This window comes from Phasianus colchicus, chromosome 7 (assembly GCF_987193195.1).
Source record: "Phasianus colchicus chromosome 7, bPhaCol1.hap1.1, whole genome shotgun sequence".
Taxonomy (NCBI): Eukaryota; Metazoa; Chordata; class Aves; order Galliformes; family Phasianidae; genus Phasianus; species Phasianus colchicus.
The window spans coordinates 24,268,133-24,293,125 of NC_143442.1; the positions used below are offsets into that span (position 1 = coordinate 24,268,133).

Below are 24,993 nucleotides of genomic sequence, written 5' to 3' on the forward strand. Positions count from 1 at the left end.
CTTCGATAGTAGGGGGTGATAGATTTAGTTTTGAGATAGAACAGATCTATACTCCTTTAAAACTACCTGCTGACTTATTAATAATCCTTGCATGGAACTGAAGTTCTTGCTGTTGCCCCTCAAAACAGTGATGAGTAATTAAGTGATGGCTGTGAATTTTTTTTTTGCTTGTTTTTATTTTAAAACCTTGCTGATCTTTAAGATTGCACAACTTCTTCCTCAGAATCAGCTTTGTGTTGCTTGACATGAGTAGAGTAGAAAGTATTCTTTTATAAGCTTGTTTTAAAAAAGAAAATTTGGTATCCTTTTATTCCTACTTTCACACTTACTTTTCATCATGGTGCATACATGACTGCTTTTTCTCCTGCTCTGATTTTGCATGTACTGTATATTGTTGGTTCGTCTAATCTCTATGTGTATGTTTTATTGAAATATAGAAAAATGGAAGGTGTTTTCCTGACTTACACTTTCATCCACAAAAGCAATATGTATTAATGGAAAAATGACACCATCAGTGATGATGGGGAGTATTGTCCTTGACATGCCCTTTCCTTTTGCTCCTGATCTTGAACTCAGAGCACTGAATTGCTTATATTTAGAATCGTACTGAGTGGACCTCTGAGCAGAGTCTAAACTTCTTCTGTGTTGTATAAACCCATCTTGAAATCTCTTGAACCTTTCTTGTATTTCATATTGGAAGTAGTTGGCATTTGCTTTTCTCTCCCTTCCCTTACCATTATTCCTAATGGCTTGTTCCAAAATGACTGACCTCTGGTTTAGAAGTTTTATCTCCCACCTTTATGCAGAAGCTTGATTGACTGACAAACAGTTATTTAACTAGCAGGCAGGTATTTAAGCCAGCACTGATCCAAGCATGGTTGCATCTGTTGCAATTTGAAGTAGTTTTTCAACTTACCACTGTTCACTAACTGCATGTGTTAATTCTGCCAGTGATGTTTTTCATTATCTTCTTTATTACATTGATACATTTTTCAACCTAATCATACCAGGTTTACATTTGTCTCATTTTGCAACTGTGTCAATGTGGTGGTTGACTGATGCATCAAATAAATGTATGTGTTCATCTTTCCCAATCTCCGTGTTTCTGATCTGTAGCAAAAATTCCCTTAGGCCACATGCATGGCTGTGAAGGCCATGCATATAAAGATGCATCTGGCTCCTGCCAAGTATTCTTAGCACCTTTGGCATTGAAAATGATGTAGACATCAGCCAGTGGGTGGCACGGCTGTGTGACACCAAAGGTTGGGGAGCAGGAGAGGAGGAAGGGCACGCTTTGGTTCTTAGGCAGGATATGGAAATATTTCCATGAGTTTTCTTCTGTGTAATGGAATAGCCTTGGATTTCATATGAGAGATGCGACGTACTGTTTGAGTTGTTTAGAAAATTATTTTAAATGAAGGACTTCTTACAAGTTTAATTTAAATACTTTAATTATAATAATTATTTATTATTAAATAATCTAATTCTCAGTGGGAAGCTATTCCCGTGACTTTCTTATTGCCATGCTCACAGTCGAGGGTTGTTGACAGGAGAAAGGGATCCGATGGCTGTGAGTTCTGATAGGCTTGCTAAGAAAAGCATTTATAAGCTGTATAAAGAAGCATACAGATGACTTCTTTAGTGCCCCTGAAGGGTGCGGTATTTGTGTGTCCTTACTGTTGTGTGAACCTTTGATCTTTGAGCTCAATTGCTGTAATAGCAGGTCTTACCTTTGTTGTGCAGGGTCAGCATGGTGAGCACTTGTATGGCTTGGACAGGTTTTGTAGGCTGCGGTTGTATTTTTCAGTTCTGCTCCATCAGTTCTCCAGAGCGAGGGTTAATTTCCCTTGTTGCTAACTGAATCAAATAAATAAATCATTATTAACACTTCCTCAGTATGGTGGTTGGTTCTGAGAAAGTGGTTATTGTGCCTGCTGCTCAGTGATAGGTGTTCATTTAACAACGTGCATGGTAATGAAAGTCTGTTCTTTCCTATTTGTGATGCCTGTGACAGGAGACAGCTGCTGTGAAATGTCCAAGGTGTCTCTGGATCCATGGAGTCAGTGGAGACACTTACGTTTGTGCAGATATGGTGCACTGTATGCAGTGACCGTAATCTCTCCGTAATTCCAACAGGAGAAGTGTCATACTTGGTTATGCAGACGGTTTGTTGCTTTTGAGGAAGCATTTTGCCCTGTGGATGTTTGCGTGTTCGTCTTTTACTTTCTGCAGAACAGAGCCTGGCCTTGGGATGTAATGCAAATAACCCTGGCGCTCCTCATTGGGTTTTTGTCAAAGCTTCTAAAAGGCTTTAGGTAATTTCAAGATGATTCTAATGCAGCTTAAAGTTCTAATCCACGCTTTGAAGTAGAGCAAATTCAAAAGGCTTCTTGTGCATGGCCATAGATTAAGTGTTTTTTTGTACTTCAAAAAAATATTATATTGAATATTCAGATTGATTGAATTACTCGCAGTGATGGAAAACAGAGCCCTTTGGTTATCCAGAAGCAGAGTGCAGCAGTTTGTAATTATGGATTGAACAACCTGGCATGGAAAGGTGGAAATAATACTGACATTCCACAGGCATAATCACAGCCTGATTACTGGCTTGGAAATGCTTATAAGAGAGGGCTTGGAGTATCATATTAGCAAACAACATGGAACGTAGGTCAGATTTAAATGAGGCAGGTGACCAGCAGTGTTGAACTTTGGCTACATTTCAAGACAAGTGCCTGAAACCCAAAGGCGACTCTTGTATTAAGCAACAGAATGTTAATAATGTTTGCTTCATACCAAAAATATTTTTTGTTTTGGAGCAGCATATGGCTTTTCCTTTTGCTCTATGAAGCAGCATAAGGCGCTTCCTTCCTTTGTCCCGTCTATCCCTTCCTATGACTTTTTAGAGCAGGGGTAAGGCTTTGGGGATAACGTGTTTGTATATTCGTAGGTTACCCTGATTTTTATTTATGATGATGAATCTTAGGACGGTTACTATGTCCCTCTTATTTTTGCTTTGATTATGCGTGTTGCTGGGGTGTTTTCTCTATTTCCTCCACCTCACTCCAAATCAATTATCAGAGAATGTTTGATCTGTATTATGAAGCAATCTGACAAAGTGCAAAATCTTGCTTTTTTGTTTTTTTTTTTTCTTAAACTGACAAAAATATTAATAGCAAATTATTTCTTTACAAGTGCTGGGACATTTAAAGATATGCCAGCTTTCTGTGTGGTAGTGTTAAATACTTAAGCATAAGCATTCACTTGATGGCAATTCAAGTAACATCTTCATAGCTAGAGTTCTTTTGAGCCTTGTGTAATATGCTTCTGGTTCAAAAACTCAGTGTGGAAAAACAAATTGATTTGAAGAGTCTTGCAATTAATCAAATACATCAAATATGATGTTTCAATCAGCCTTGTGGGCTGGGCAGCTCATCTGTTCCTACCTAACAAGCTGTGCTGCTAAGTAAGGGTTTAGGTTTTAGGGTAGATGTGGGGGCTTTTATTGTTATTTCCTGTCTCATCTAGATAGAGGCAATCAACAAGCCCTATTTCCTGAAAGTAAAAATACTGCAGAAGAGGTGGTCTTCATCTCCTTGAACGTAAAACTATGTGGAAATGATTATGGTGCAGTATAAGGGGTTGTGCAACTGTGTTGATTAGCCATGCCACTTCAGAGTTCAGAAAATCTGATGACTGGCCACATGCACGAGAGGGAGAGCTGATAATTGCAGCATTTGGAACACCAGCTTTTCCTCATTAAAACGAATGTGGTTATGAATAATTCTATAATTTTGGGGAGTTAAAACGTATTATAAGAGCTGGAAATAGAGATTGTAGTTTGACTGGAAAGAATATCCTTGTGCTGTGTTATTTAATTGATCAACAGCTGTTTCAAAATGTAAAAGTATGTAGCTATCAGCAGGCACTGGGAGAATTATATCAAAGGGTTCAGAATGATCGGGATCACTGTAAACATGAGATGTAAGGTGTTTGTGGGTTGCATGCTTGTCTGCTTTAATTAACTATATTCTCTTAGTAGAAGAGGAGGCCTCGGAAGCTGATTTACAGGTGTTGCAGCAGACTTTCTTCGTTGCAGATGAAGGGAAGAGATGAAGATGACAGTGCCCTGCGTAGTGGTAGGCAAAAGCAGAGCACCTCATTTAGTCCTAATTATACTCCTCTGTCCCTGTATAGGAACATATCCCATGAGACTCTTTTGACAATTCATGTGGTCGTTTTTGTGGCTTATATATTCTAAAAGTAAAAATTTAGTTAAGGGGAGAATATGGTTCCTTTTAAAATGAAAGCACATGAATACGTACTTCCACCTGTCCCTTCTTCCATGGCTGTTTCATTAGTAATGCTAGCCACTCTACAGAGGGGATGGCTGAGAAAAAAGATATTTCAAATTTCTTTCAGTCATGTAAGATAGAAGTAAGGAAGCGTAACAGACAGCATGCAAAGTATCTTAATCTCATGTTAACATTTGATTGAATAGAAAACAGGTTGTTATTGGGGCTTTAGTACATGGCTTTTTCCCCAGCTTGTTCCAACTCTATAACAAAACGAAAAAAACAACAACAAACAAAACAAACAAAAAAACCCACAAAACAAAAACAAGCAACAAAACAACAACAAAAATCCACCCTGCCAGAATTGTTATCACCCACCCTGATAACAGAGTTGTTATCAACTGATGTACTTACCTAGTGAATGTATTCTGCAGTACTATTTCAAATTGTGGGAAACAATGACTTCATTTTAATGGAAGAGACATTACTGACTGTGGTCTAAACAGAGGTTAAAGGTGATGAACTGTTGATTTCTAATACTGTTATGAAAATGCAAACATTGGGAAACAAAAACAGTAGCTTTTTTGTTGTTGTTTGGGATATGAGAAGAGGCATCTCATCCCTCTGTGATCTACGTGTGCTCTTGCTTCTTGCCCTTCGCTGCCAGGACTTCAGGTGCTATGCTTCCCATTGGACCCACCCTCCATTCCTTCTTTATAATGTACCTTGTTTCTTACCTGAACTGGTTATGTAAGGTCTTTTGAAATTGCTGGCATGTTTGAAACTCTGCCAGTAAATAAAATCAGCTGGTTGTGTGCTTAAGCACTTAAAAGAAAACAAAATAACTAAAGTCTCCTATTCCAAGCAGTAGAAATAGAATCTTGTTGGGAATTTGTATCTGTGCTAATAATTGGTTTTACTGCTTGGATTCATGGTGATTACGTTCCTAGGCTACTTAATTCATTCACCTTGAAACTACAGAGTGAGAATTTTGAGGGAATTGTGTTCTTTATTGTAAGGTAGTTAATGTTTCATCTGTAGCAGGATCCTTTCACCTGTGAAGCCGCCAGGCTTTGTATAAAACACAGTCTTGGTTGGAGTTCTCAGACTGACCTGTGGCTTCTGATGTACCACTTCTTTATAACATCATGTTTAGGCAATTGATGAATGAGTGTGTTTTTTAAAATTCGTAAAGCAAAGGGTTGTTGGGCTTAGGTTTTTATCTGTGGAGTGTTTTGTGTAATTTATGGGGAAGTTAAGTGTTTCTTTCACGTTATTTAGGGTGTCAAGATTGGTCTACGTTTATTTTGTGATCTATAACTGCAGTAGCTTTTGCTTTGACATGTGTAATTTTAAGTAGCTAAACAACCTAGCTTTTATGTAAGAATAAAGCTGCTTGAGTACACTTACTGGGAATTTCAAGCAAGTGAGTTTGTTACCATGACCACTTACGTGTGTAGTATTTCCAGCTGGCAAACGTCTGGGGATGGAAGGAGTTTACGGATAGATGAAGAGTCGGCTTGCACAGCGGCTTCTGCCAGGGCTGAGCCAGTTTGCTTTATCCATCCCAACTCCTCCTGGTGTTCCATTGGCCTCATTCAATTTCCTGTCCTCGCCTTGGTTGGAACTCATTAGCTGATCCTCGTGGCTGGTCCTTGTGTCTGCCTCACAGGTGATGACTCTGATATATGCGTATCTTTGATAGATGGATAGGCTGCGTAAGCGCATGGAGCCCTTAGATGAAAACCAGCTCTACTACATGAAGTCTGCAAAATCAAAACCTGCAATGTAACAAAATAGGACACAAAATAAGATGCTCTTCACTGCTGATACCTTCTCTGGAACTTTTAAGAATCTAGCAAGAGCTGTTGGAGGTGTTAGGAAAAAGATGTATTAGAGATGGAAGACTTTTTCTAAAAAGCAAAACAAAGGAAGGAAACAAAACCAAAAAGCAACCAGGCAAACAGACAAACAAAAAAAGGTGTGTGAGCCATCCTTACAGTGGCTGGGCTTTTTTGTATGTAGGACCTGGTAATAGATTTCATTTTCAGGACTTGATCTGGCCTTCTCTTGAAATTATGGGAACTTCTATGGTTGGTGTTCTGTGGCAGGATTTCTGAAGTTTGACTTGACTTGTTCACCTCCCTTTTATTCTGAAGCTGTCTCGTGCTGGTTTTGCTTTAATGTCTGTGATTTTAGAGCTCTTGCTTTTTAGACGGGGGGTGGGAAGAAGCACACACACACAAAAACACCAAACACCAGAAGGCCAAAATCATTATTGTGTTATGTAATCGATGGTAGTGCCTGTTTAGTTGATCTAGAGAAGAATAATTAGCAGATTTTTATTAGATTTGATACGTTCCATCTCTGTAGTGTAATCGTACAACCCTGAGAGCTTGCTTTTCTTTGCAATTTTTTTTGTATGTTTGTTTAATACTGCAAACACCTTGCAATTTCCATGTTATGGTTGGGATAAGGATGTGGTAGTAGCCTTGGTCTTTGTACTGCGGAAACAAATGCTGACCAGAAGTATAAGAATTTGTATTTCCTGGCTCATTTCAAGCTTATTATTGTATAAGTAGTTAGGGGGCTGGATCTCGTTTCTGGATTAGATGGTCCTTATGCTATGAACTACCAGTGTGCAGAGGCAGTAGTTTTTCTCTGACTGATACGTTACTGTGCTAAATCTCGTTGTGTTGTGCTTTCAGAAAACATCCCATGTTTCCGAATAAGCAAGCCATATTCCTTTTTCCTGTTTTTTTTTTTTTTTTTTTTCATCTTAATTTCATTGTTTCCAGCTGCTGTCTTGCCGGGAAAAGAAAGCTACAGGATATATGGTTGGATGAACATATTGCAGACAAGACAATTTCTTTATTGAAGTCTAACACAAAGTCTGAGGCTCTGTCAGAGTGGCAACAACCGTTTATCCAAGATTGCCAAGTTTTACAGGAGATTGATTTATTTTGGCAGAGTATTGGAGCACATACAGAACATCTTAAACAATTGTTTTGCATTCCTCAACTGACAGATTTATTAAACCTCATCACCTGTGCTTTATGGAGGAAGGTAGGTGCAGAGCTGAATGAATTGCAAGAGGCAGGCAGTATTTGAAAGTGGCCGCAACCAGCTCAGAAGTGTTTGTGACATTAAAGTTTACTGTGTGTGAAGGTGAGCTACAAATCTAGCTACAGTGCTGTCAGTATTGTCTGTATTTTGTGACTGCTCTCCTGCAGCACCTCTTTGTCATGCCAGTCCTCTTCCATTATGCACGGGGTCACCGTTGATAGTAAACTGAGGTTCTGGGTTTGTATTTTGTTACCAAGGGCTAAATGAGAACTATGTGCTGCATCTCAGGTAGGAGGTGTAGTTCTTCATCTGTTTTTCTTGCTGGTGGTGCCTATCAGAGATTTGATGTTGACTTTGGGAAGCTTGGCGCTGTGACTGGTATGTGCTTAAGAAGTAGGAGCAGGTATAAACATTGGATATTAATTGTATTTAATGGCCAGCCTACCAGCCTTGTAAATTAATGAGCAAATTGTGCATAGGCCAAGCAGCACACCTCGTGGGAAGTGGGAGTAGCTTACAGCAGCTGCAGCAGCCCAGCTGCTGGCCGTCGGGTTGGTCCCCTTACCCAAAGTGTGGCAGTGCAAGGGCTGGGAGGGCTCACCTTGTTATGATGTGCAACATGGGGGGCTCAGCCCTCGTCTGCCTGTCTCTACCTGGTTGTTCCTTCCATTTTCTCTTTTCCTCTCCTCCATAACCTGGTATCTGGCACTTAAGCGCTGGTGAACTCCCACTACTTGCCCCCTTCAGTCTCTTTCACTGTTGGCAATAATTTATCATTGCTTGTGGCAAAGTCCTGGTGCTGTCTTAGAACTGTCTCATACATGCAGTGTATCCACAGAGAGACCTTGTGAAAGAAGGCTCGAAAACTGACATAAGAGGCAGAGTAATATTCAGCGTGCTGGATACACAGATGTTTTAAACAATTAGGCATTTTCAAGAGAAGAAAGAAAAACATTTAGCACTTTTTATTCACTTTGACTTATTTCTAATATTCTGTTAGTTTGCTTGTGTTGAAGAATTTGTAACAAACCTAATTATAGCAGGTCTAAGAGACACCTCTTTTAACTTAATAGAAAAAGCAATTTTTGTACAATTAGATATTGATCTGTTCTTCTCTTTGTAAATTTCCATTTAATAGTGTGTTACTGCATTTGTTAGCTGTTGGTGGCACAAAATGTAAGTAACCCCAACAGTTAATATAATCACGTTCCTTGTTTTTTAGATATTGTTCTTTGTTTTTAACCATATTTTATAACAAGGTGGTATCTCTTCATTTGTTTGTCTGGATGGACATTAGGGTAGAGTTGCTCAGTTGCCAGCGACTTGCAGTATGATTCCTTTAATTCTGTTCTGTTTGGAGTTTGTGCTGTGTAGTTCAAAGCTTCTGCTTCAGGAAAGAATGGAACTGAATAAACAGAATGAAGGGAGCCTTTTAAATGAATGAGTAGAAGGTGCTTGCATTTGCAGCAAACAGTATAAGTTCATGGAAGGCTCTTTTCAAAAGAAACTTTTAAGGTGAATTTAGGATCTTTAGATCCCCAGATGTGATAACAGTTAAACAGTATGGATTCTTGTCTGTCATACCTTCAGGCCATGCCCGTGGATTATTTGGGCAAGTATTCATGTTGTGCACTGTATCATGTGATCTTTTCCCCATACGTTCTAAAGACACCATTTCAGAACAGACATTGATTATTATGATCTGAGACAAATAGTGAATTTGACAGAAATGATGCACAACTTGACTTTCAAGATTGTTAAGGGCTGTGTTGTAACTTAGAATGAATAAAGGCACTTGATAAGTTTCTGGTGGTAAAAATAAATGACAAGGGCAGTTTTAAAGAAAGAAATTCACTTCTATCATATAGATACATGACGGAAGAGCAGTAGTCCCATATTTCCAGCGGTTTAAGCCTGATAACTTTAGAGTATTAAACAGCTCTTCCCTTTTTTAGAGATTGAGGTGACTGCAAATGATTGCTAACTACTAAAAACATGGAGCACGTATAATTTGGGTGTGGGAAAATAGGTAATTGAAGTAGTTAGGTCTACATGGTGTTCTCTAGATAAAATAATGTGATATTTTACACTTGAAGGCTTGGCACTACAGGAATCCCGAAGGATGAATGCATATCCTTCACGTTAGAGTTCTCAAGTCTGTGGCCCAACAAACCTTATTTACAAGCACTGTTTTTTGCCTTTTGCCTTTGAAGAGGATCATTGTCTTGATCCTCTTCCTCTTTTCTTTTTCCCTGCTTGGAACAAAGGCTGTGGGAAAATTCCTAGTTTGGAAGAATTGCACTCTCTAGCTTTGAGTGGTTCTGAAAGTGTTCTAAAATTTTATGTCATCTGTCATTTGCTTTCTGAATGAAGAATGGTGCTGTGTTAGGTATTGTCAGCATTGTTTGGAGGGAAACTAATTAAAAAAATGAAATAGTCCTCAGTCATTTCTGCCAATACATGTTTTTGGTACTGTTTGAAGGAGCAGCAAGATCTTCGTGCATCCATTAGCTCCGATTCCCTTCCTTCAGTCTCAGGTTCCATTTCGTGTGCTGTCTGTGTGGGCAGTGGAATGGCTGTTCTGTAGCAGTATAGGAGAGGAACAGACTGAGCTGGGTTTTACTTTGTGTTCCAAGTGTTTGCTCCTAGGTCCCTCTTTTAGGGGGGCTGGAGAGCGGGGGGGCAGAAAGCAAGGATGAGAAAATGTTGTCGTGCCTTAAGGGAACGAGTTGCAGAATTCTGCATTGTCCTCATGATAAGCACATAAGCAAATGATTTTGAGTATGTTTTGTGGTCTTCTTTAAAAGTGGAATTAAAAATGAAATAAGTGTTTGAGAAGCTAAATTTTAATTTGATATCCACTTGATAGTTCTGTACAGAACTGCTCCTGTCATTGATTTTACTTTCTAAAACACTGTTTTACAGCCTACTTAAAAATGATTTTCCTACATGTGGGAAATACTGAAGTAATTAAACACATTTGGGTTTATGCATAAATTTTCTAAAATTAACTCTCTCTTTCACACTAATCTTTCTTGTCTTTAATTGGGTTGAAATGTGTGAAAAGGAAAATGGTTTGATAGGGAACTATTTTTCAAAGAGTAGTTTAACAACTGTGCATATAAAGGAGTTGTTAGGTACGCTTGGGCCAGGGAGGCAAGGCCCCTTTTTTAATGAAGGCATATATTTTTGCATCAGTTTTTGCTGCATCATTGTTAAGTAATCTTCTGCATCCTTTGCTGTTACACCTCTCACTCCAGTGAAGAAATCAAAGTGTGCTGCACGTAGGATCAAAGTACCCTTTCACTTAAGGAATTAAAAATCCTTAATCACGAAATTGGGATTATCACTTTACCTGTGATTTGGGGACATCAGCTTGTGTGTACTTCCTCCTTTTGTTTTGTTTCCCCAGCAGAGTTTGCTAACCTGTTTACTAACAGCAGGGCACACTAAACTTTTTTAATTTTTAAATATAACAAATAAGTAAACTAATGTGTGACCCATCTGGGCAAAAAAATGAGAAAACATTCTGAAATTTGTTCAAAGTTAAAAATGTGTTTCTGGGAAAGATTGAAATGTGATGAAAACAGATGTGAAAAATCTTCGGGTGTACGTCCTGCTGCAGTAAAGTTCCTATAAAGGAAAGGAATAAATAGCTGAAATATTTTGATTCTAGTGGTGACTTTCTTTTGCTTTATTTATAGCCATTTCTGACCTCCTCCTTTCTTCTCACTGAATTGTCTCCTCTTTTGAAATTCTTTTCCTGTGCTGAGGAGGAAACTAGCTTATTTCAGGTGTAAGTATATACATTCTCCTCTCTTTGATCGTGTTATTGCCCTAGGGAACTTTTTTTTTTTTTGTTACTTTTAACTCTATTATCTTTGTTTTCAAGGTGTGTTTACTGAGTAATTAATTGTTTTTCAGTTAACTGGAGTTTATGAAGCATATCTTGGGATCAGCACTTAGTCTTTCACATACTGTAAGAAAATTGAGACACATGGTTATGCGTTTTTGTATTCAACTTTTCACTTCTGAGTAAGTGATTAATCTTTCCTCTTGTCATGTCTCGTGTCACAGTAGCACTGTGTTTTCTCCCTCTGACAGCCTGACACTGTTTAAACATCATTCTAATTTTGCACATGAGCCAGTGTAAGAGAAGGCAAAAAAAATCAAACCACGTGAGGCATGTCACAATAACTTATTTTCAGAAGCAGCAGGCTTGTGGATGGCACTACTTGCTCTGTTCCATCCTGATTTCTGCTGACAGCAGGCTGTGGTGTTAAGCACGTATAACAAAAATCAGGAGTATTTCAGACAACAGAATCATGGGTGATTACATATCTTAGTGTAAAACGAAAAGGCAAGGCTTACTAGAGGAGTGGGGCGATGCAGCCCAAACACAAGCGATTTGTGCTGCTATCTGTGCCTTTTTAAGGTAATGATCTGCTCTGTGCCACATGTTTTAAGAGTTACCATTTCCTGAATATGCTACAGTTCTTGACACGTCATACCCCTCAACTTCAGCAATTGAGTTTTCACATTTAAAATTATGTATTAATGTGCTCATTTTGTCCCTTTTTTCTTTTGGTGATTTCATCAGAAGCATTCTGAGATCATGTCTAAAAAAGGTAGAAATGCTCAGTTATGGGTGTCTTTTGTGTCCTGCATATGAAATCTTTTATGAAGTGCTTCTTAATTGTTCAGTCATCTTAAGTGCAATTGTGTGGCACCTTTCTTGGTGAAGCACCATTTCATGGAAAAATGGAAAAATACTGATGTTTTGTTTTCCTTTTTAGGCAAGCTGCACAAGAATATGAAAACAATCTTTGTGATGTTTCAAAACCATAACTTCAGTGTAATGTGGAACTGAGCATTGCTCTAATCTCAGAGACGTGTGATCTCGCTAAGAAAGATGTCCAGCCAGTACGTGTAATGTGTATGTAATGCTGTCCTGAAGAAAGACAGCTGCAGAAATTTTACCTTAATTCCTGTGTCAGTCTTAATGAGAACTGAGGGAAGGAAAAAGGCAGAAAGCTTTTGGTAACCTTTTGTGTGGTAGAGTGTTAAGTGTTGTTTTGTACATTTGTATCTTTTTTAATGCAAACAAAAGTTATTTTTTTAGGTTGCAGTTGGGTTGCATGCATTTCCTAGACAGTCTGTGGGGACTGTGAGATTTGTTGAAGTGCCATGGTTTTAATTGAGCTCTGTTCTTTTCCTCATCTCAGTGGAAAAGTTGATCTAGGTTGGAAAAGTTGGTATTTGTCACACATTTCTTCCAATGTTAAATCGGGCTATGTGGTCAGCTCTGCACTGGGAACAATGTGTCTGGATAAAGAAATTCTTAGTGGAATCTGTAGTGTTTTCTCTTGGGAGAGATTACATTATGTTCATCATCGGTAAGTAATTTTTCTTGCGTGTAAATGAGATGATTTAAGGATTTTAAACTAGAAATTAAGTAGGTTATTTTATTTTAATGTTAGTCAAAATTCTGTAGGAGTGATATCTTTTCTTAAATGATGCTACTTGAAGAACAAGGATGAGAGATTGGAACGGTGATGGAGAGTGGAAGTGAGCCTCTGTTTGTTATGGGAAGATGTTCTTTTGATACCTTAACTATCAGCTGTTGTGTATACAACTGTCTTATGCTTCTTCTCCATTATTTTTCAGTTTTGAGGTACTGAACTGTTTTATGTTTTCTTTTCTTCTGGACAAAAGTGAAGGTGCAAGGCTAAATAATCTTGCTTTGCGTCAAAGTTTAAACTTTTTGGTGATCTTTCCTCTCTAGAGAGCAGTAGCTTAAACTCTTTTCTGGCTACCCAATTTTATCAAAGGAGGGGAGGAAAAAAAAAAAAAAAAAGAAAGAAAAGAAAAGAAAATCCACTTGGGTGTCCTTACCTGGTTGAAATACAGGGTAGGCAGAGTTCATTGTGTCCCAGGGCTTATCAGTCTGCAATGGGTCTTAATATCTGTTTGTAGGATAATTGCCATAGGGCTTTTCTGATTTTATTCTTCTCTCAGTAGCAGCACAAATGTGCACTTAGTATGGAAATTACTTACTCTTTCCACTGTTCAACAGCAATACCGTTAGTATGAGAATTGGGTCTAAGAGATAACTACTGCTGTGTCTGGCTATGGGATGCATTCTCCCTGCACTAAATACATGTTTTTCAATTTTATTTTGGGTTTTGGTGTGTCAAATAACATCTCTGGGATTTGCAAATATTCTCACCTCTCTCTCACTTATCCTCTGAATGAGGCAATCAGAGATCGGCCAGGAGTGCTGCAGCAGTGTGAAATTCCGACTGAAAAGCTCTTGTTAAGAATATAACCTCTGCTTTTCGATTCAATGTCCTGCCTAAGGAGGGAGAAGCACCTTGTGCAGCCTCAGGCACTGATGTACTGGGCTTGCGTGTCCCTGCACACCCTGCCTGGGCCTTTCCATGTTCCATCAATCTTTCTCATTTGGTGCCGTCGGCCTTGCGATAGGCACGTGTTGTTGTAAATGTCACCGCCTGCATCTGTAGCAGTTTTTGAGACAAATTGATGCGTGTATATTATAATAGAATCTATTTTAGTTGAGTCACTTTTCTCTGCAGTTCTGTTTGTTGAAATCCAAACCAGCAGAAAAAAATCCTCCAGTCTGCCTGTGCCACATGTATGGCTGATACCTTCCTTGGACCCGAGGAGGCTGTGTGGATGGGGCAGTGCCTGATGACCTTTTAGACCTAGAGCACTTGGTGGGAGTTACCTTTTGTATTTTCAGAACTTGCTGAAATTGTGCATGAAAGTAGTTTTTGTAATCCTTTTAAATACATTTTTTGAATTTGAGTAATGGAGATAACCAGTAGTTTATGGATCATGCATATGCACTTGGACCTCAAGTCATCTGATGCAGAAAAACAAATCAGCCTGTAGCCAAACCTAGCTTCTTAATCCATTTGGGACAGTGAATACTCAGTATTTTTTTTGTCATTGTAGATTTTTATCTTGTTCTGGGTGGACTTTGGCTTCGTTCCAGCAGTAGATCTGATGCCAAGGAAGTCTCTTGAGGGGAGTTCTTTTAGTGAAAATGAGGAGAGAATTGCCCTATTTTTCCTTTGTAGGTTCTGCTAAGATGTTTCTAGCTTGTGGGGTATTTTAGGTTCTGCTAAGATGTTTTTAGCTTGTGGGGTATTTTTTGTTGTTGTTTAGGTGTTCTGTTTGCTTTTTCTTTTTGTGTGCGTGAGCAGCCCTGTAGAATGGAATGGTTTCTTAATTCCAGTGCTTGAAGATGCATATTGGAAACTGCTCACCTGGGTGTCCTTTTTTTCTTTACCTTCCCTCTACAGACTCTCCTTTCATGTGCAGGTCAGATGAAGAAAGTGTTGCTAGTGAAGAGAGGGACTTGTCAAACTTCTTTGAGTCATAAATGAGCTTTTTCTTTTTCCTTGTTTTACATCACTTGGAATTACTTGATCACTTATCCTGCTGCTCCTTTGGGGTACCATGTGCTGTTGGCCTGGTGCAGTCTGTTAAGCTGTTGACTCAACACTTAAATAGCCCTGACTGAAAGACCTGTCAGAAGGACCCTTAATTGGAATTTGTTACAAAGGCTGATTTGTATTTTGCTGAACTTGGGTTATTTGTGAGAGAGATTTCTTTAAAAAAAAAAAAAAAAAACAACTTTCAAGGATAACAGCGAGCTAATGAAGGTCTTTGATCTCTTCTGTACAGAAGCTAACTGATGTTTGGGTTGCTCATAATTAATTTCATCCTTCAAATTAATTTCTGTGAGCTTTAGAAATTAGCAGTGAAGTAGTTCAGAGCTTTGGTCTTCTCCAGCAGATGCTGAGCTTAATTGCAGCTTTGGGAGGTGATGTTTGTGGCAGCGGGCAGCGTGCCGCCACTGAGGAGGAGATGCTGGTGTGCCAGGGCCTGTGCCTCCTGCTGCCTTCCTGAGTTCTTGGCTTTGCTCTTCTCTCCTCCAGATTAAGTGTTTGAAGAACACTTGCTTAGAAAAAGAAGCATTTCTTTAGTTTATACAGCCTTCGTTGATTTAGGTTATGAGTGAAGTGGTTTCAAATGCTTCTGAAGAAAGAAGGATGGACAAGCAAGTTGGATTCATTTAGCTTTAAGACTAAATTATTACCATGCAGTAATTCAGCACTTCATTCCTGTAAAAACTTTACAGTAATGGCAAAAACTCCTAAGAATTCCTTGCTGCCTCTTTTGTGAGAAAACCGGGAGACCAAATTGCACAAGACTAGAAGGGAATTGCTGTTTCCCTAGAAGTGAAGGCAAGTGATTATAAAATCCAAAGATTTAATCCTAGAATGATTGTTTAAATAGCAAGATGAAATGAGTTTTAAAAGCTCTTCTGTTTTACTGCTCCCTTGTGAACTCTCCTGCTCGGAGGCAGTGCCACAGGGTGCTGGGTGAAGTTTCTTGGTGGTTCTTGCTTTCCCTGAGAAGTTTTTTTCATGATTTTCTGTTCTTTATTACCTCCCTAAAATAGCTGAACTGTGAATTGTGCTCCTCTCTTTTCAGTTTGCTTCCATGTGAGCGCTCTACCTAAGATTCATTTGAACTGCTTGTGATTAATGAAATTTACCATAAAGGAAAGCCCAGTAGGAACTCTTAAGACCAAAACTCTTGCAGCAATGGATCAGTGGCTCAATGCTTGTGTAACTGAAGCTCCCATATATTCCTGTTACAGTATCTCCTTTTTCAATGGAATTGTTTTATGACACAAACCAGTTGATTGCTTTTGTATTTCCTATGGGATTTCTTCACTTTGAAAAACCATGTTGAAATGGTTTGGAAATGTCCAGTTTTTTTCTCTGCATAAAGAATGTCCTATTTATTATACTACATTTACTCAGGTGGTCTGAAACTGCAGAGCTTCTCTGAAACCAAGTTGTCCTATACCTCCTTATGGAGAAAGCTACCAAATGGAAGTAGTCCCATTGTCTGAAATTGCTAAGTACGCCATTGGAAATGTCACATAGTACACAGGGCTTTGAAGTACAGTGTTAGGGCACGAAGAATAGGAAGAGAGATTTATTCTGCTGACTGTAGAGGTGTGAACCTCTTAGGCCAATTGTGAAGCAGAAAAGCAAGTGGTATGTATGTAGTCTCATTGCCTTTACCCTATCAGCTGCTTGGCTGCAAAATGTGCTTAGCTTTAAATTTACATTAGGAATGTTGCTCCAGTTTTTTCCACGTTTTTCCATTTTGCTTGGTCTCCTGTTACAGTTGAAAGTCAAAATGCTAGAAGGTTGTATTTTCTGCTAGAAGGGAGTAGAAAGAGCTTCTGATGGTTGTCTTGAGGCAAAAGAAAAGCTAATAATGAAAGAAATAGTTCTATGCCTGTATAATATTTAGTCTGAAAAGAATATATTTCTGTCCTTTTTGGAGATGTGCTGATTATCTGCATTTCAACAGGCCAGTGAGTATTGTGGATGAGATCTGCAATGTGAGAATACTAGATATTACTGCAATGTGAACAATTTACTAATGCTTTTTCAAGGATTAATTTACGCTGCAGTAAATAACTCCAGAAGGGGGGGGGGGAAGCAAAGCAGCTTTCATAAAGTATATCTATCTGTTCCTTTGCTTTTGATTAAATGTGTAAAGTGTCTTGTCACAACCCAGAACACCGCAACCCATTTGCATGCGCCAGGTCTTCTCTCAGACTTTGTGTATTCCTTGGGCAGGTAGAAAAGGTGAGCAATTCAGGTGTGGCAGCACATCAGGACAGATTGTGAGAGATAAACGTAAGTGGAATTGAGAATTCTTTCCATGTTGCTTTATGAAATACTTTTGGATCTTTTTTTCTCTAACTAGCAACTAGAAATGATGGATTGGATTGATTCTGCGCAGACAGCATTTGCTTTGCATGTGTCTCCAGACAACAGCAGCAGAGAAAGCCGGCTTATCTTCAAAACAAGCATGTTAATGTTAGAAACAAAACCAGAGGTGTCTGAATAGTTTGTTCTCATTGTAGTTAGGCAATAAAAAAAGTGTAGACTTGGTGTGTAATTTTGCAGCCTCAATAGCTTAATAACGGGTGTTTTTTCTCATTTGGTCTGCAGAACAAGAAAGACTAATGAGGTGGGTAAACTTCCAGGACCAGATTGAGAACTTCTTCAGCTTCATAGTATAAGGCTGTGTTATGATAAAACACAGGTAGACATTAGGTGACATAATGGGATTATTAATTGTTGGGGAAAGGCTGAATTTAGGTAAGAATTGGGTGAACCTCTGCTCACATCAGAGGACAGGTCTGCAGATAGCTGTGTGCAGCTCCAGACTTGGATGACTGGTGATGCATGTAATTTTGCCTAGAGTTTACTGAAATATTTATGCTTCCCTAGACTGCATCCACCCTTCCATGTGTACATGGAAACTGCAAGGTCAGTCTGAGAAGCAGCAGGCCAAATTACAGATATGTTGTCTGAAACTCTTTTTTCCTACAGTCAAGTGGGAAAAAGGGCTGCTAATTTAATATTCTCAAAATAGGAATCCATTAAAAGAAGCTTTTAATGTTTTAGCAATTTTTCTATGTATGTACAAGGCATCTGTATTACAGTTTATTTATTCCTTATTGTTTGGCAATTAAATGGTTGATCCTCTACCTTCTTATTAAAGGACTGTAAGTGATGATTTCATTAATCTAATTTTCAGAACAACAAAAACATCAACAACACTTCTTTTTTTTTTTTTTTTTTAGGAATGGGGGAAAATCCTGCAATTAATTAAAAAAAAAAAAAAAAAAAAAAGTAAAATATACTGTTAAATAAATTACTAGAATTGGGTAGAATTGTAGATGAGACCAGCCATAGTGCTGACACAAGAATACTGGAGAAATGAGTGCATGCATGTGAAAACTTAACCTTTCTTAATGTCTTTGCAGTGGCTATTAAAACAATTCCTGTATTTTACAGATTTCCTTCTTTCATTTCAGTATGAGTTCAGTGTTTCTCTCCTTTGTTTTGATTTTGTTGTGTTGGGTCCACAAGCTTTTGAGTTGTAGCTAGCTGCAGTCTGCTCTATTTGGATGGTGAAGGAGAAATTGTGCAGGCATTGCTGCAAGGAAACGGTCCTTCAGTATGAAAATCAGTTCTGTGTAATAGTGTGGTTTAGTGCTTAATCACAGGTTGTTACAGAATCGCTAACAACTGCTGATTGATTTAAAAGGATGATATTTCAAAACGTTTTTTTTTTTTTGTAATACTTCTCTCATCACAGCTGTGTTCTGATGTAATCATGTTACCATAAGAAATGGTCATGTGAAAATTGTAGTAATATTTTGCCACTAGCAGGTTAAGAAAAAATGGTATCTGTTGTTGTCCCACCCCTCAGCCCCCCGTGGGCCCAATTTTAATGTGAAAAGCATTAACTATTTTGATTTTGTTTTTCCATTCCCTCAGTAGTTGGCAAAACAATTTTTTTGTTTTATTGTGATTTGTAAAGATGATGTATCAGAATATTTATGGCTGCGGTCTGATAAGGAAAAAATGTTCTAATATTTTATAATTTTTAAAAAACATTTGGAGCACAAAAGTCAACTTCAGGGATTTCGGATCACAAACCTCGTTTCTCCAAAACTCTGTGAAACATTTTTCTTTGTTGTATAACTGGAAGTAGTGCTTCAGTGCTCTGTGTGTACTTTCAGTTTGTGTTTGGAGGGTTAAATAACTTTTCTATTTTTTCTCGATCCATCGCTGTAACCACAGTAACCATTTTAACTGTGTTTGATTTAGTCCCAGTAGGCAAGCAAAAAATTAATATTTAGAGCAATTCATGGGCAAAGTGAACTTATCTTTTCATCCCAGAGGACTGAAGAAATGAATTAACTCTTGTTGGCTTCAAAATTGAAGTATTGACTGGATCAAAAAACTGTTTCGTTATGTTTTCAGCTTTTTAACTAGCTCTGTGTTTTTTAGCTTAAGAAAGGGGTAAAAAAAAAAAAAAAAAAAATCGACTGCTCATTGAAACTACTTTTTAATTTAAATTTTCCTTAAAAACAAAACCAAGAAACTCAGCTCCTGAAGCATTTGCCTGGCCTCCGCCTGACTGCATTGTGGGAGGTGAGAGCAGCCAAAGAGGTGATAATATCCCGCAGCAAGGGAGTGTAGCTTCATTGCAGTTGGCATTCATTGAAAGATGCCAATTCAGCATGTTGAGTGGTAGGCACACTTTTTGAGCTACTGCTGAAATGTATTTTTCCGTTGTTTACAGCACTACAGTTTTGTTTCTAGGACCAAACAGGAAAAATGGAAGCATGGTTGACTTGCTGCAATTCCTTTTACATACATAATGTGTATCTCTATAATTCTGCAATCAGTCAGATGCATCCACCCATAGGCAGTTTTAGTACGTGTAAGGATAAAGCCCTTCCAGTGAGGTGCAAGTTCTCAGCTTGCAAGGAAGCAAGGATGTAATTTTCCAGTGGTGGCATCTGCTACCACAAGTTCAGCTGTGTCTCAACCTTCCTTTCCAAGAAAATATGAACCTTAATATCTGGAATGGTTAATGATCATGACCTATCTGTGTCATTCCAGGTATTTTGCAGTTAAGAGTAAGATGGGGGAGAGGTAGAGGAGGGAAGCAAACTGTCAGGACTAAATCATCAATTCAGAGGTACAGGTGTGCTGTAGCTTGTTTTTGTGTGAGATCTCTTTTCAGATGCTGTCCCATCCACCTGGATTTCTGCTGCCAGGTGCTGAACAATTGGTACAGGTTGTGGAGCTCGATGCTGCTGCAGTCAAATGGCACAATGGAAAGCTGCAGTTGTGTTTGAAAACCTGAAGTTGTTCTGCTTGCTGCTTCAGTACGTACAAGTGTGTTTGGGATCCCGTGCCGTGCCAGCAGCTTGGGCTTAGCCTAATTAATCATTAGAGCCTGTCAGCGTACAGCGGTGCAGCTTATTATTAGAGACTGCCTGAGTTTCAGAGAGTTGTGACCCTTTCATGAGTAACTATAGAAACCTCAGCAACAGTAGTTATTAGCTTAAATTATGGACTTGATATTTTTTTAAGACTATTGGTCAGTCAGCGGCTAATAATTTTGGTGTCTAAAATTATGAAGCAAGACTATAAAACTAGAATTCTGAGTATTTAACTTGGAGTAACAGGCTGATAGGGTGATAGTTTTCCACAAGGCTTCTTCCATCTTTTTTCAAAGAGTAGGAAATATATATGTTAATAGACAACACTAAAAAGGAAGATAATTTGTGTATTTTCTGAAGGTATTGTATAGAAAAACAACTTCTGCCCATCCCCTTTGTAGCAGTCACATTTTTAGAGTGAAATTAGCTGAAATAGCAAATAAAAAGGCTTTAGTTCTTTTTATTTTCAGTAATTTCTGTGACTTTAGAAAGTAAGGTGAGAGGAAGTGCATCTTAAATTAGCTGCAGCACAAAGCAAGTCATGCACAATGGACTGTCTGTATATTCACATTTCTGAAGAGTGCCAAAGAAGTTGCATCTCTGGTTATAGTGCACAATTGGAGTTCGGTAGCTTGCTCGTAAGCCAGAAGCAACTTTTTTTTTTTTTTTTTTTTTTTTACCACTTATTATCTATGATAACAGTGCAGTGATATTATTTAAATACAAAAGAGCATGTAAATATTTGAATAACACCCAGCATAATTTTCCTGAGTAGGCAGAGTTTTCTAGTTCCAGCAACTAGCAGAAAAGTATTGAATTATTTTCTGTGGATCAACTAAATGTTTTGGCTTTGTATTGTTTTAAAATTGAAAATGTGTTCATGGATGTAAAAAGCATAATTACTTTAGGATTCAGAACATCTTGTAACATGGGAGAATGTAAAGAATTGCTTATTTGAACTCTTCAGGCTATTTTCTGCCTCTTCGTCACTGATAATACTGAATATGCCCTTATTAAAGAGTTGGTTGATATGGTACATTCTTGAAGTTACTAAGCTTATACACCATAGGTAAGCTCAGTGCTGCTTCAACAATGTAGTTTCAATGTCACTATTTTTAATATTAGACTTGATCTACTCAGGTACTGATAGACATCATCTCAAGCATCGTTAAGTGCAAATGTGTGCAGGGAACTAAAATGGAAAAAGAAATGTCAAAAGTGAACATTGCTGCAGAACATTGTTAATCTTTCTGTAAGCACAGCAAGACTGAAAAATGGGAATGGAGTATTTGTACAGCTGAGAAGATGATTAGGTTGATGCCAGCTTGTGTTTTGGAAGGGAGTTTAAACGTAGTCCTTCATCTTAAATTGCTTCACAATTTTTTGAAGCTTAAAAGGAAACCCAGTTTGAAGGCTGAGAATATTCAAAGATCCTTCTAGTGACGTGTGTGGCACAGGCTGATGTGGGCAGGTAGGTCATTGGATTATATGAACACCAGAGTAAATGCAGCATGGTAATCCAGATGTTTTCAGCATTGTTAGAGCTGTGAAGTGCAGGGGAGAGTATAACGTGATGTACAAGTAAGAAATGAAGGTATGGCTCAAATATGTTAGCATGGACTTTGCCGTAGATGAAAAGAGGGGGCTGTTTAAACAGTACTGCTGTTCCTGTAGAAACAAATTGCAAACTTTCATGTTCTGAAACGGTGTTGGGACAGACTGTCCTATGTGTTCAGGAGTACCCGAGTACAGGGAGCAAGCCAGTGGGTAATATGTTTTAGATCACAGTGAATTTCTTTGTTCATGGCTGTCCACGTTAATTGCGAGTTATTTCAATCTGCACCGTTTTCATAGCACTGGATCCTATTCTGTTCCTGCTGCTTTGGTACATGCTTGCAGCCCATGAGGTAGTTGGTCGCTCTTCTCAGTGAGTCTCAAAGGCCAGATACAGTACCCAATTGAAAAATCCCTTTGTTAGCTGTGTTGCCAAAATTAATCATGCAAGAAGGACGGAGAAATGCTCAGTTCAATCAAATCTTATTTTCTAACATATCTTGTAAAGTGTTGCTGCTTTTTTTTGCTTGTTGGTATGCCTTTTGGTCTTCCTGGGTTTGAAGCTTGTATCAGAGTTGGTTAGCACTTGTGTATATGTGGGAAGTGATTATAGCATTTAGGCATTGCGCTGTCATTAGAGCTGTGTAAGCAGTTATACTGCCTTATGGTTTTCATTTTCCAAACCAGTTCATTTTCTGTTTGTTGTGGCATGCTCTGTGCCTTTGCATCTTAAGGTTAGCCTACCAAAAGTCATAGTTGAAACAAGTATGTGCTTGCTATGGAACAGCATCATAATTGTATTTTCCCTTAAGTATACTTTCTAAGTAACAGAAAAGACCCAAAAGGTTTCAGGTTTGCTCTCCCTGCGTGAGTCCTGGAGAGCCATGCTGAGGAGCAGGAACAGAAACCTGTCTTCTATGGGAGCTGGTGCAGCACAGAGGGAGTGCTGCGGTGCAGAAACAACTGCCTTTTTTTAATTGAAGTTGGCTCATGGTGGCAGCTATAGCTTTTGTATTGCTGCTTAGCTCTCCGCAGGGCTGTCCTACCATGGGATAAACACTTTGTCAGCTTCTTTGAAACAAAACTTCTGAAATTCAAATCTGTGTTGGCGCATGTTCGCTGAAAACGTCAGTATCAGTCTGCCTTTTGTTTGGTTAGTGCTGATTTTTCTGAGCTGATGCTGAGGGAGTATTTCATGGATGTCATCGGTGGTCTTCAAAATAATTTCACCAGTGACTTCATTAGTCCCATTGAAAATGCAGTGATGAGGGGAGGAAAAGAAAAGGATATAGCTGAAGAATAATTAGCAGGATGAAATTGAGTTAGGAGGTGTGACATCCAATTATTTTCTGCCCTGGAGATAAATATCAAGTGAAGGCTGGGTATTGCAGCTCCAGTGTAGCACCTCTGCTCTACCCAAATGAGGCGGAGTGCGAAGCCGCGTGGTGTGAAGAGGGAAAGTTGTGTCTGATCGGTGCATCTGACACGTGGGTGGGTTCAGGAGCAGTTTAGTCACTTGTGATTGCTGCTCCGGTGAGAGCTTTTCTCCATCCTAATGACTGGTTGGTGGCTGGCTGCCTGGGAAGTTTTGTTTCAGTAGTATTTCTACTCCATGCATTACATCCGAACTTCACAGTGGAAGCTAGACAGCTACTGACAGGATTTTGTCAGTGCCGTAACCTTAAAACGTCCCATTTGCAGTCTTCTGCAGTGCTTTAGGCTGTTGTGGACGTGGTTTCATCTCTGAAATGCGAGAGCTCTTCCCTTTCCTTTCATTACAAAAGAAAACAGCATGTTGCATTTAAAACCCTGGTGGGTTTGTTCTCGTCTCTTTTGGAAATGCTGTTTCACTGCCTCAGGTTGATACTGTGCCTACATTGTGCTTAGTATCTATGCAGTGTTTTCTTAAATTTCACTGTTCCCTTGGGGTACATCCATAGATTTAGCTTTTCCTCAGAATTTTTTTGTGCAGTCATGGGTATTTCATTGTCCTTCCTTTCTTGTCCAATTTGTTCCTGGACTTCTGACAATATAAGCTTATGCTTCATTATCTACTGTTTAAGTAGTAAGCTGTCAAAAACATCACAAACGCTTTTACTCCCATGTAAATTTCTGCTTATGAAGAAGAGATTCACTGCTGCTTAACAAATGTTGCACTAGGTTAGAAATTTTATATAGATTGATGAAAAAAGGTGAAAAATGCTGTTATGAGGTTCTTACATCTTGTGAGTGATGTTTCTCATGAACTAGATATTCTATCACTCCATATTTTTAGCTGTATGTATGTTTTTCCAATGCACTATTTTTCTTCAAACTTTCCCATTGTGTAACATATAAAGCCAGCAATTCTTCGGGGTGAGGGAAATTTATTGATATTTGTGGATCTCTCTTTTTTTTTTTTTTTTTTTTTTTTTTTGAATGAGACTGAAGATGATGGAATTTGGTTCACCGGGATGGGATGTAGTGCAGATATTCAGATCTGCAGAATAAAGACCTCTGATTCCAGGTGCAGAGCTGAAGAGGAGCTGAGGAAGGCAGAGGCCTTTGTCTGAAGGAAGGAGGCTGTTGTGGCAATGGAAAAGATAACTCCTCACAAATGCAATCTTAAAAATGTGTTGGTGCTTTAATGAGATTTAAGGAAATTGGCTTTGTATTTGCTCAGTTTGGGTGAGAAATTTTCATTTCTTATGGCTTTCACTTTTGTGGCTCTTATTTTCAAGAAATAAGCACAAACTTAAAGGAAGTAATTCTGTAGTATTTTAAAAAATGGGAAGGAAACAGTGATCTGTGCTCACAGTTACTGTGTTGCTGCATCTAGAACTAATGCAAGCAATCTGATGTTGGTGATGTCTTGGAAGGATTTTTCAGACTGCTGTGCATAGTTGGAGTAAGCATACAGAGCACAGGAAAATTGTTAAATGCCATTACGTAAGAAATGATGATAATAGACTTGTTCTGATATGCAGATGCAATGCCATGTGTTTTAAAACAATGTTTCAGAACTGAACTCTATAATGTATGTTTTTGTATTTAGGAGAGAACTGACTTGTTGCAGAAGGACAGGAGACATCTCTGACTAATGTTAGTGTTTCTCGCTGTAAGATGTTATGTAACTCAGTGCATGTGAATGTGTTTTCCAACAGGATGCATGGCAAGCAGGTATGTACAAGTATTCTAGGCACAATGGGACTCAAAGTGGGTGTGCATATT

General features: G+C 38.6%; 1 protein-coding gene across 6 annotated transcripts in view; it reads left to right on the forward strand.

Annotated features, from left to right (window-relative positions):
* PARD3B (par-3 family cell polarity regulator beta) overlaps positions 1 to 24,993 on the forward strand; it is a 373,510-nt gene that overhangs the window by 26,255 nt on the left and 322,262 nt on the right. Inside the window, exon 1 of one of the 6 annotated variants that reach the window (XM_090144154.1) lies at positions 24,863 to 24,942. The exons of the other annotated variants lie outside the window; for them this stretch is intronic. Coding sequence (XP_090000280.1) covers positions 24,886 to 24,942 — 57 coding nt within the window. The 5' untranslated portion in view covers positions 24,863 to 24,885. Of the gene's footprint in view, positions 1 to 24,862; positions 24,943 to 24,993 lie in introns of those variants that run through there. 6 annotated transcript variants of the gene reach the window in all.